The 12,839-nt window shown below is 38.9% G+C and overlaps 1 protein-coding gene across 2 annotated transcripts in view; it reads right to left on the reverse strand.

The window, feature by feature from the left end:
* Positions 1-12,839, reverse strand: part of vps50 (VPS50 subunit of EARP/GARPII complex) — a 122,962-nt gene that overhangs the window by 92,866 nt on the left and 17,257 nt on the right. For both annotated transcript variants that reach the window (XM_079591911.1, XM_079591910.1), the window contains exons 6-9: positions 4,769-4,839; positions 3,456-3,573; positions 3,301-3,336; positions 2,904-2,986 (exon numbers count right to left, since the gene is read on the reverse strand). In XM_079591911.1, the coding sequence (XP_079448037.1) occupies positions 2,904-2,986; positions 3,301-3,336; positions 3,456-3,573; positions 4,769-4,839 (308 nt within the window). The remainder of the gene's footprint in view (positions 1-2,903; positions 2,987-3,300; positions 3,337-3,455; positions 3,574-4,768; positions 4,840-12,839) is intronic.

A 12,839-nucleotide genomic window follows, 5' to 3' on the forward strand; every position in this document is an offset into this window, starting at 1 on the left:
GTACACCCTGTCAATTCTCATTCTCTGTAGGTGTGTTAAAACGTTTGCATTTAAAAAGGAACAAGGACATCCAGATCTGAAATCTGAGTATATCTTGAAATATCAATCTCAACGGCTAGAGAATAAAGTTTTACTTTAAAAGAAAGAAAGAAAATAACCAAGTGACATTTTACTCCGTTATATTGACCGCAGGTGTTCGTAGACATTGGGTACGTCTCTTCTAAAACTCCTGTGTCCTGGTTCAGGAACCATTACCCCACAGAGACGTCGATATCTGCCCACACGAATGCCTCGTAGCTCAGAATCTCAATGCATCTAATTAAACATCTTATCACTTTTCACTGCAGGGATCGAAACGGGGAAAACCACAATGCTATCACCATTTGGATACTGAATAATACAAAAAAAAAAAACATAATCTACCAGCAGGTCCATAATCTGTCCAAACCCAACTCTGACCTTTAAGAATTTACAGGTGAGGCAATGACCTCTTTAATTATCTGAAACTAGTGCCTCATCTATAAAAATGTTCAATTCTGTCTGCCACACTTTTGTCCAAATTTCAAGAACCATTCAACCTGACTTGTGAGTAATGCAGAGGCTGACGTCAATCTTCCCACAGACAGCCATTTTCACCTACCTCACTGTTAGCTGGAGACTAATTGCATGAAAAACAGAAGACAAGGTGGAAAAACAACATGACAAAACAGATGGCTACTACAATCTGAAGACTACATAACTGCCAGAGTGTTAAAACCCCAGTACATCAAGCCTAAAATGCCGTTGATATGCGCAAACATATGAGAGCACAATATGCATCCTTTCATAAACGGGTAGAGGAAAGAGAGCAAGTGGCCAATCAGCTCCACTTTGTCTCCTGCTCTTTTATATCACAGTTATGCCTTTATCAAGACAGCCTGGACTGTTAAATGTTCCCGCTGCAGGTCTTATCATTTCTGCTGCAGCAATGACAGTGCCTTCTGGATAGTATCCATTAGCCTGGATGCCAGCCGAACTTACACACAACATTTGAGGTCGGGAAGTTCGGTCTGGACTTTTTCCGTTGTGGAGCAACTATGCCTGAACCAGAGCTGTTTGGACCAATCATATTATCAGGGCGGGCTTTATACGATGATGGACAGATGATCAACAGTAACGTAATCATCCACGTCACCAAAGAGCGCTTGGGTTGAATTTGTTTACAACAAAGATGGCTGCCGCTGGATAATTGAGATGTGTAGATTCCGCCATCGCGTCTCTTATTGAAGATATCGACAGCGCATTAATTAAAGCTCTGATTGGTTGTAGGTCTATCCATTTGAGTGCAGAGGCGTTTTCTTTCCTGGTTCGGTTGAAATACGCCCCATAATCACAGCTCAATGGAGCAGTATCAGACTCATATTCTGACTAGAATCTGAGTATGACGACGTCAGGCTAAGTATCTATACTATACCACCCCTATTTAATTGTAACAGGCGAGAGTGTAAAATCCGACAGGGAAAACTGTCCTTTTTCAAATTACATCTCCTTCATTGCTTCATGGCTTTTGTGGCCATCTACCTTTCTACAATCAACAACTGAAATGCAGCAATGCATGACGATGACTGTAACATCCCCAATCCCAATTTTCCCTCCCCCCATTTAACATTTGTAAAAAAAAAAAATAATAATAATGTTTTTATTTAAATTTTCATTCCATTCTTCCTTCAAAGGGAGGGAATTTCAACAGAAGGAAAATCGCATTGGGCAGGTTTCCATGTACTTGCATGGATATCAGTGCAGAGCGGGCTGACTGGAGGCTGATCAGATAGCAAAAACTTCTTGTGCCAAATTACAAACAGAGCAGCATTGCAGAGTCACAAGAAGGCAAGAAGAAGAAGAAGAAGAAGAAAAAGAGTGTGCAAATATGTATGAAAGGATCTACTCTGACAGCACCCTTCCTGTCTCTCATGCCACTTTCTTATGAGATAAAGACATTCCATTAGTGCGGGTCGTGACATATCGATCAGTGGAAAGCAAACAGGTGCATTTATTCCTCACCATCATACTCACCGATTAATCTTCACATCTTAAGCCCCATTTCCTTCAACACAGACTACAGACTAAAAACTTTACCTCATACAAACGCAATACTTCGATCAAACTAATGCGATTAAGCACATAATCGTAGTAACCAAATTCGCATTAAACTATGTGGCGTACGGCAATTTCAATCGCAGTAAACTGGCGTATAAATACTGTAATCTTATTATAAGATTAATTTTACTGCACATGTGCACAAGTGCACATGTGCTTGGACGTACACACAACTTCATGAATTACGTTATTCTGAAGTTTTCTCTTCTCCAAATCGCTAAACTCTGTCAACACAACTCGCTGCACAGTCTTTGCTCCGTATCTCCAGACGGCATGAAGAACGTGACGGCAGCGTAGGCAAACCCGGCAATGCAATGTTCATCACGACGCAGAATAATATCCTTAAAAAATAATTTTTCTTCTATATTCCAGAATTTATTCAAGAAAAACAGCTTCTTGAACTAGAAATTGACTTGATTTTGTCCATCGGGATTTGATTGGATCATTGGATTTGCTGTTGCTGTGATCTCATGTGAGTGACAGGTTGTCCCGCCCCCACGCCAGTAAACACATCATCAGAGAAGAGATGTTGTTGCAAGAGGGAGGGGAAGTTTTTTGATTAAAGATTAGAGGGCACAGTGTGAATTAACAAAAAAAATATGAATGATGTGCACAGATAATTAATTTAAAACACTGCAATATTCCATAAATAAATCAAGGTGCCCTTAAATGAATGGCTACAAATGTAATCAGTTCAAGCACGTCATTCATTTAGGGAACTCAGCATCTGGATCTCTCGCCAATCCTGTCAGCGGTTCTCCACCCACCTTATACAGTTGTAGTGCTTGAATGTGCTGGCGGCCTTTTGGCATTCCAAACACAGCTGGATGGCGCCTGGATAGTCCTCCTCCTGTAAAATTAAATGCTCCATTTTACCTGAATATCTTTATCTAGACAATTTTTACAGGGCCAGAATAGAAAAACTGAGCTAAGAGTTTAATGAATGATGTTAGATTTCTATCATTAGCCTCACAACGATGGAATAAAGTTAATATTTCATGTGAAATGTATATTTAGAGGACATAAACAGACTAAACACTTCAATTAGAGGGTGTAAGAGACAATCTTATACCAAAGCATCTAATACCTTCTTAGTTGTTTGTGAGTTCTCTTTCAAAAATGTTTGTGCATTGCACATTTGGACAGATTTTCGTGCCAACTTACCTCTAGCATTTCACTCAGTCGAACATCAGTTCTTTGCTGTAAGGAAAGCAAAAAGAAGATGGACAGAGTGTCTGTAAAACTGGGTAGCTGGAAATTAACATGCAGAGAATAGAAAGTCTCCGTTTAGACATTAACAATGTTGATGAAGTGATTACCAGAGTCTTTATGGTCCTCAAAGACTTCAGCAATCCTGTCAACAGCTGTCGGCGTCTCTGATTGGCCAACAGCCCAAGGCTGGCTTCGGTAAAGCCTTCTTTAGCAGAACGAAGCTGCCTGGAAGCAGAATTACAGCATTTGCGCCGATTCTACAGCTCATCAAAACTTAAAGCAATAGTTTGCCCAAAAAATTTATTAATTTTTACCATTTACTTATACCCTTGTGTTGTTTTAAACCTGTTTTGACTTACTTTCTTTCAAGGAATAAAAAAAAAAAAAAAGTTAATGTTCTTTTTTAAACAACTACAATGTGTAGGGGACTTAAGTGTCAAAAGGACAAAATAAAACTACATTTAAAGTAGTCCATAAGACTTGTGTCTTCTGAAGTCATGTGATACTGTAGCTTTTTGAGTGGAAAGAGAGAAATGAAAGTTGTTATTCGCCAAAAAACTTGGCATCATCTCTAGCTCTAATGGTGTCTACGCACATCTACATTTATAGAAGAATAAAACGCCATCAGCATGCGCTGGTGGTAAACAAATAAAGCAAGATGAATCGCACTTTGGCAATTGTGGTTTTTATATGCGCTGATAATTAGGAGTTAGCAGAGCTTAAGGGAAGTAGTTTTAAGTTTTAGCGGCATGTTGTGTGGATCAATATGCCATTTCATGTTGCATTTTTATTGGCTAGTCAGTAGACGTAGGTCGTAGCAGCAAATAAAGCGTTCATCGAGATTGTTTGATGGATGCCGAGGCTTTTTAGGTCGAGTAGAACCTGTCATGCACTGAACTGCGCCGGAATAATGATTGATTGCAATAATCACTAAGGCCTGATGGCGAAAAGATCGTACATCGAGTCCATTGGCACATTTTTGAGAGTTCGTGAGGGAAGTAAAGATGTTAAATTCATGAGGAAATTCTTTCACCGAACCAGTCTGAAAGATTTGTTCTGGGTGAACCAGTTCTCAAGATCAACTCCCTGATAGAGCAGCTCACTGGAGTGAATAATGATGTAAATCTCTTGCATATCTGTTTCTCACACAAAGCCATCGCGCAACTTCAGAAGCCTTAGAATACAGTGCATGGGTCGTATGGGAGAATTTTTTTGATACTTTTATAGACCTTTTTGAAACTCGTAAACTTTAATCCCCATTCAAGTCAATTGTTCTCTTTTTTTTTAGTTCCACTATAGAAAGAAAGTCAATTTGGACCAACATATGAGTAAGAAATGATAACATAGCTTTTATTTATTAAGTGTACTATTCCTTTAAACCTGACTTTCAACCTTTTATAGCATTTTATAGCTCTCTGACCTTCGTGCATTAGTGCAGATGACTGCGGCCAGCTGCAGGTTGGTCTGCAGAGACGTCACTCTCTCCAGCTCCTAAAACAACAATGATTTTCAAGTTTATCCAGAACATTACAAGCAGGCAACCATTACTTTGGTATCCTTTGAAGTAGGCAAGACAATTGAGACAATGGCTATGACCTTGCTTTCATATAGCTGGATATTACCCCTCACAGATAACCGTGATTCCAACCTCTGTGCTTAATGGGTTCAGGCCAGAGACACTCTTCTATTAGTCATGTTTTTCAGGCCCGTTATGAACAATAAAGTGAGAGAGATGATAATGGTGACAAGCTTTAATTATGGGAATGAGAAAAGCAGCACAATGGGAAAGAATGTGCTCCTTTAACCCACAACGACATGTCCACGAACTGACAGACAGTTGAAGTTCATGGCTTTTCTGCAAGGTTTTTTTCCTTTCCAATCTCAGTTTTGAAGAGCACAGCTGTCACAGCCTGAGGTGAGCTCACGCTGAGTGACCCAGTCTTTCGACGCACATTAGATCTGGCCAACAGAGCCAGCCTTCAGTGCCGAAACATCATCCCACTGTCACGTTAAAGATAATTATTTAACCAAAGAATACGAGGTGGAAAAAATCGATTCCACAGATAGGGCTGCAGAAACAGAGGCTCCTTTTGCAGAGCGTCACAAGGAGAACAGTTCATTCTTCAAGAGGCTATCAGTAGCAAATACCCTGAAGAATGCTGGAAGGTTTCTGAGAGATGAACAGGCCGTATTGAGCTTGTGCCTTGAGGACATCCTGCGGCCTTCAAAGTACCGTCGAATAAATGACAGTAAAAACAGGAATAAAACAAAAGTGCAGTGTTTAATTTGTTCTGGCGTTCGATCTACTGACAAACACATGGAAGGCGTGAGGTTAACAGAGTGTCTGTGCTGAGGAAACACAGGCTGGTGGTTTAACCAGGCATCTGCAGAATAAATCTTTGCGATGTATTCGGAGGAATCTCTCTCTGTGAGACGGAGAGCTTCTGAAGTGCCCTTGGAGTTGCCCTCGCTAGAACAGGGAGCTGAACACAGCCATTTCCTCGCTGAGTCATAGGGTCCTTAAGGGATCCAGTGGGCTTCAGAGCTCCAACAAGAGTGACTCACTGTCTCCACATACACACCGCAGACAAACACGGTTGTCACTCCTCTTCTGAGTGATAAATCCTGCTGAGTTTGATAAATCCCTTAGATTTGGGTTCTTAAAAAAACACATTCAACAATTAAATTCAATCCCTAATGTAATTAAATATAAACCAATATATAAATACAAATAACATCAAACAAGGGTTAGTTCACCCAAAAATAGAAATGATGTTGTGAATTACTCACCCTAATGTCGTTCCAAACCTGTAAGACTTTCGTTTATCTTCAGAACACAAATGAAGATTTTTTTGATGAAATCTGAGAACTTTCTGTCTCTCCATTGACAGTTACGCAACTACCACTGGCACTTCAAAAACTTTATATGTGAATTTAAAGCCTAAATTTTATCTGTTCATCATATAAAGCGATCGAGTCTCTTTAGAAAATTGTGACTAAACCGCTCAATTCATATGGATTAGTTTTAGGATCTGTTTATTAACTTTTTAAAGCGTCAAAGTAATAGTTGTGTAGCTGTCAATGGAGGGACAGGAAGCTCTCAGATTTCATCAAAAAGATCTTCATTTGTGCTCTGAAGATGAACGAAAGTCTTACGGGTTTGGAACGGCATGAGGGCGAGTAATTAATGAAAGAATTTTTATTTATGGGTGAACTATCCCTTTAAACTTTTTGGCATAAACCTTGCTTACTGGCAGCCGCAAGACCAAAATGTTGCCAAAACAATCTCAATCACTGTAATGTCGGAAGTGAATCATGCACTGCAAAAAGATCATATTGTTAATCATTATTTTGTTTTCCCAGAATTACACAAGCAATTTCAACTGAATTTACCTTGTTTACAGATTTCAGGCTTGAACTGAGTGACGTGTCGAGTTAAAAATAGTTAAAATACTCCTAAAACATCAACAAGTAAAACACAAACATCAAGGCTCCTACATTAGCTGCTTTTCCACCGTCGAGCCAAACCGTTCTCGTTGCTTAACTGATCCATTCTGTGCTGATCCAGCCCAGCCGGTACAAATATGGTTTAATTTTCCACTGGCACATTGGAATGTACAGACGGTATATGTAAATAGTGACAGCGTAACGAGGGATGATTGGATAATATTATTAACTTAAGTTTACTTTGCTCAAATAGCACGCTTGGCCAGCTACAGAGAAACTGGTACCCAGGCAACAAACAAGTGACCAATCCTGAATGGCAATGTCACTACATGCATTCTACCAGCACAGTTAGCCAACTGTGTTGAGCATTCTGGCTGAGAATGGTTTGTAATGGTGCCGTGCCGGATATATAACTGTCCGTTTAATACCATTATTATAACTGTTCGACCTGATATTGTGTTCCATGAGTAATTATTTTTTTTCTTTACCCCAAACCAGTTCAGTGCAAATCCCGTCGAGCAGCCAATTTTATTGGATAAGGTGTAGAGTACACTGTTTGGTTTGAAAGACTTCAGTGTGAGTTCTGTTCCATACATCGCTACACTATTTACAATAGATAACAGGCCTTTTGCCTATGAAACTTTTGCTAACTTTCAGGGTAGCGCCATATTGGATTTGTAACAGAAATAAAAATGAGGCTGTGAGGGATAGAAGTACTGTTGTTAACAACGTCAATTGTTCAGCTGACGAAACATCTTTCTAAATGGATTTAGTTTAAAACTATAAAGTTTTAACAATCATTCTAATAGATAAATGCACACCACTACTATAATGATACGACACTGTTGGGTCATAAAATGGGGGCATTTATATAGCGCTTTACTATGCTATACTGCTGTACACCCAAAGCGCTTTACGATCACATCAGGGGACTCCCTTCAAAGCCCCACCACACACCAGCTATAGGTGGAGAGGAGAGAGAAAGATAGAGCCGATTCAGTGGATGGGGATTATAAGGAGGTAATGTTTGATAAAGTGAATTTGGCCAGGACACCGGGGTTACATCCCTACTCTTTTACGAGAAGTGCCATGGGGTTTTTAATGACAACAGAGAGTCAGGACCTCAGTTTAACGTCTCTTCTGAAGGACAATGCTTTTTGACAGTATAGTGTCCCCGTCACTACACTGGGTCATTAGGACCCACACAGACCACAGGGTGAGCGCCCCCTGCTGGCCTCACTAACACTTCATCCAGCAGAAACCTAGTTTTCCCAGGAGGTTTCCCATCCAGGTACTGACCAGTCTCAATCCTGCTTAGCTTCAGTGGGCAACCAGTCTTGGGCTACAGGGTGATATGGCTGCTGGTAAATTTAAAGCAAGTTTGTTGGAATCACTTACAGAAGCTGATGAATGATAAAATCAATCAACCTTTAAGGAGCTCAAACATTTAAAGCGACAGACAATGTAACTGCAGGACGTACTTATAATAAACAGAGCATTATCGTCCATCTACGCTTATCGTGGTAGTTATCTTTATAGTTACCGTTCTTGGTGTGAATTAGACTTCACATCCTCATTATTATCCACGTAAAGGTTTCTGAACACAAAAACACATCCCTTGTAAACGCCCCCTAAGAAACGCATCTAATGGCATCTTTACACAGCTGATTTAAGGCTGCTCTGTGCCTGCTTAAAATATAAAGACATAAGGGATATAAAAACCCCTTCAGGCTGATGAAAACCACCGGCTGGATGTACATTATCCTGCTTATTACATGGCTACTTGCCACATAAGTAAATAATTAGACACGAAATATTGATCCGAGTTGAAATATTTTATTAGGTCTTTAAACGCAAAGCTTTCACGGAGAGAGCAGTTGCTAGTGCGGAGAGTTCAAACTAGACGGACATTTAGGGATACGGTATACAGTCATACCACTTATTACACAGAAATTTGCCAAATAAATAATTATAGGGATTAGAGATATTGATTTCAGATTAAACTTTTAAAATCATGCCTGTTTGTTATCCTATAATCCAACAGTGTACAAAACAATAGTCATAAAATGGCAGCAGCTGCGTTTGTGTGAAACCATGATATGTATGGCATAATTCAATAACTACACAAAATATTGATTTGACTGAGTTTTCATATTTCATTAGCTCACCAAAAGCAAAACTTCCACAAAGAAAAAAAAGTTTCTAGCAAGCGTATAGCGCTGCAGACTTCAGTAACCCGCCTGCGTTATTTGTTTTCAGTGGTTGTTATCTGGGAATAACATATCGCTGGATGGCGCGATAGACCAATCAGAATCAAGTATTCCCCAGAGCCGTGTAATAATGCTGCATAAAAGCAGGACTAAATTATGCCTGCCCTGACCCACCGTAGCCCCTAGTAAAAACGTATATTATTAAAATTGCTGTGTAAATGCATTTAAACAGTATTAAACAGTCTGCGTAAAGACACCTAAATGCCACTTCAGAAGCGCTTCTGTGCCACCTATTCAGTATAAATTTGGCCTAAGTACTGATAGCTTACAAACACTGTAACATCAAACTTTATTGAAATCAACTGTGAATAGTTACGACCAAGAGGTTTCGTTTCAGTCAGGATGCCGTCTTAGAAGTTGACATACACATCAAGGTTTTAGAAAACAGCCCAAGTGATGTGATGCACCACTCTTTGACTATGTGTGATAAGCACAACAAAATGCATCACAAGATCTCTAAAAGCATGGGCTGTCTATAATACAGCTCAAAAGCATGGCTGAAATCCCATCCCATCTTATCTCTGAAAGGCCTGGGACAAATGCAGGCTGCTGAGGTGTAAAATGGCTTGTGGCAAAGCACCAGCAGACTTAAAAGCTCTTCAAATGGAGGAACAAATAACCATACTTTTCTCAACATCCATCTGGTGAACACTCCTAATGTCCGTTGTTAACTTTAAGACATTAAGGGTTTAGCGTTTTTTTTTTTTTGTATTCATGCGTGCTTAGGTGATGCATTGACTCCTAGTCTTTGACTATGTATCAATGGGTTTTCCTGAAGCATTTTCTTTTTAAGGTTACAAAACTAGTCTATACTTCAAAACATCAACTTCGGCTATAAATAGATAGATTTAGATTTAATAGATTTATTCCAGTGATGTGAATGTTTTTTATTCAACCTGCATTCTCAATGTTGTATAAAAGCATTTGAGAAGGCATGAAATATGTTATTTGTCCACCAAGAATATCGAATGCTTTTTGTGTTGGCTTACAATGGCAATTCGGTGTGACATGACTCTAGCAGAAATCTTTAAATGTTTCTGGAGGTCAGAAGATGAATACCTTCATTCCATTTAGGATGAAGACATGTAATGGGCGACACAAAGTGAAGGATGCAATTTCTGAGCCACTAGCATCACCAAATGGAAATGTCTAAAATATAAATGCACATCTCCCATGGTTTGGACAAACCAGCCAACTCTCGGTAAACAGCACATCAGAACAACTTGAGCTATTGTCCAACATGACATATACAGTTCAACTGCATGTGGACAGAATACAAAATGTATTCAATCTGTAGTTTCTTAAAGGAACACAGCGACTTTTGGGGACTTTAGCTTGTTCACCGTATCCCCCAGAGTTAGATAAGTCCATACATACCCTTCTCAACTCTCTGTCTGACGAACCCACCGCTAGCCTAGCTTAGCACATAGACTGGAGGTAAATGGCTCCAGCTAGCATACTGCTCCCAATAAGTGACAAAATAACGCCACATTTTTTTTGTTAACGCCACCTATTTACATGTTGTGATTTGTATAGTCACAGCGTGTACAAATAACAAGGTCACATGACACACAGCCATTTTCTAGCCGTATACACGGGTTTCTGTGCAACGTCATCACGTAGATGCGCGCGCATCTAAGAGGCAGAAAGCAACAGTCTTTACGGCTATATCTAGCAGAAGCAGAGATGACGCGGAGCTGTTGTGCTGTAAACTAACCTAAATGCATAGGGTATGTCAGGTTTTTATGATTCGCAAACTTAGTTGGACAATTTCATACTAGTCAACTAACTAACTTTTTACATAATGTTATATTAATATGCAAATGAAACACAAGCAAACAGATTCAACTCTGAAATTGCAGTTTATTATTGAGTCAACAAGAATTTACAAACAATGCGAAATCTACGTTAATTACAATGTTCTTTTACAGAACTCGGCATAACATATAGCGGTCTTGCCTCTAGGATGCGCGCGCATCCGGTATTGTTTGTATACAAGAAACCTATGTATACATACTGCAAATCACTCTACAGAAGTAGCAGTGCTTCGCCTTCTGAGAATATAGTTCCCATTATGCATACGGTTAGAAAATGGCTGTGTATCATGTGACCTTGTTATTTTTACACGCTGTGACTATACAAATCACAACATGTAAATAGGAAAATGTTGGCGTTATTTTATCACTTATTGGGAGCAGTATGCTAGCTGGAGCCGTTTACTTCCAGTCTTTGTGCTAAGCTAGGCTAGCGGTGGGTGCGTCAGACAGTTACGGCACGCACAGAGATGAAAAGGGGATGTATGGACTTCTCCAACTCTGGGGGATACGGTGAATAAGCTAAAGTCCCAAAAGTCGCAGTGTTCCTTTAAGGACAGTTGAGATATGAAACTTAATGAAACAGATTGATGCTGAGATGCGCTGCAGAACTTGATGCATCAAAAACAGTTGTGATTTTATCAACAATATAGACTTTTCTTCGCCATCTTACAGAAAGTGAAACTTCTTGGTAAATTCGTATGATTTAAAACATTAAAAGGATAACATATTCTTAAGGAGTTAGTCTAATACAAATTTTGTACAACAGAAGACACGGGAATGGAACTCAATTTGATGCTCTGATGTTTTAAGTAAACTATAAAATCAAGAAACAAAATTGACTATTGTATTGCCTCCATCAATGATGATCACGATACATCGTTCAGTCATTCAAGCTTCGTCAAGAAAGAATCCAAACAATTCCACACAACGACTGTGAGGTGAAAAGCCTGGCACAGGATCAAAGCAGAGCATTTCAGACTGAGAATATCTTCAAGAGAAATTTCAAAGTGATCCAAAGTGATCCGTTTTCAAAGGGGTTCACAGTGATTAAGGATGTAAGAAAAATATGACCACAGGCAAGAGGACACGGAGCCTTAACTATTCCTTCTACTTCCACTTTGATCCCAAATTGTTATAGTGATAAAAATCACTATCTTCAGCATCATCTGCAGAGCACGCTGCACAAATATTATTTTGACAAATATATATTTAGAGAGTTTAAGCTAGGATGCAGTTACAGTCATCATGAAACAAAACAAAATTGTCATCCAATTTTTTGGATGATTTAAAAGCATTAATAGGAAGGTTAGAATTTTTTGAATGCACCCTTCTTTAAAACTTGAGTGTGGCATGGCTATATATATATATATATATATATATATATATATATATATATATACAGGTGAAACTCAAAAAATTTGAATATCGTGCAAAAGTTAAGGTGAAACTAATATATTATATAGACTCATTACATGCAAAGTGAGATATCTTAAGCCTTTATTGGTTATAATTTTGATGATTATGGCTTACAGCTTATGAAAACCTTTTCACAATATCCTAATTTTGAATTTGGGGTTTTCATAAGCTGTAAGCCCTAATCATCAAAAATATAACAAATAAAGGCTTGAAATATCTCACTTAAGTTGAATTACTGAAATAAATGAACTTTAGCACCATATTTTAATTTTTCGAGTTTCACCTGTAAGATTTTTTTTACTTGCACTAAAATCATGTTAAAGGATAATTCCGGTATTTAACACCTTGAGTCTATATTGTAGTTTGTTTTGGATGAACAAGAGTGGTGGACAACATTTTTTTGACAATGGTTCCTCTCTCGAGTTTTTGACTATAAAAGAATTGGCCATGGACCCATTTAACATTGGAGTCAATGTGCATGTCCGAAAATGTCATTAAAACTGCCAATAATGTTCGTTTACAAAACTGTTAAACTCACTGA

Source organism: Phoxinus phoxinus (assembly GCF_949152265.1).
Source record: "Phoxinus phoxinus genome assembly, chromosome: 19".
Taxonomy (NCBI): Eukaryota; Metazoa; Chordata; class Actinopteri; order Cypriniformes; family Leuciscidae; genus Phoxinus; species Phoxinus phoxinus.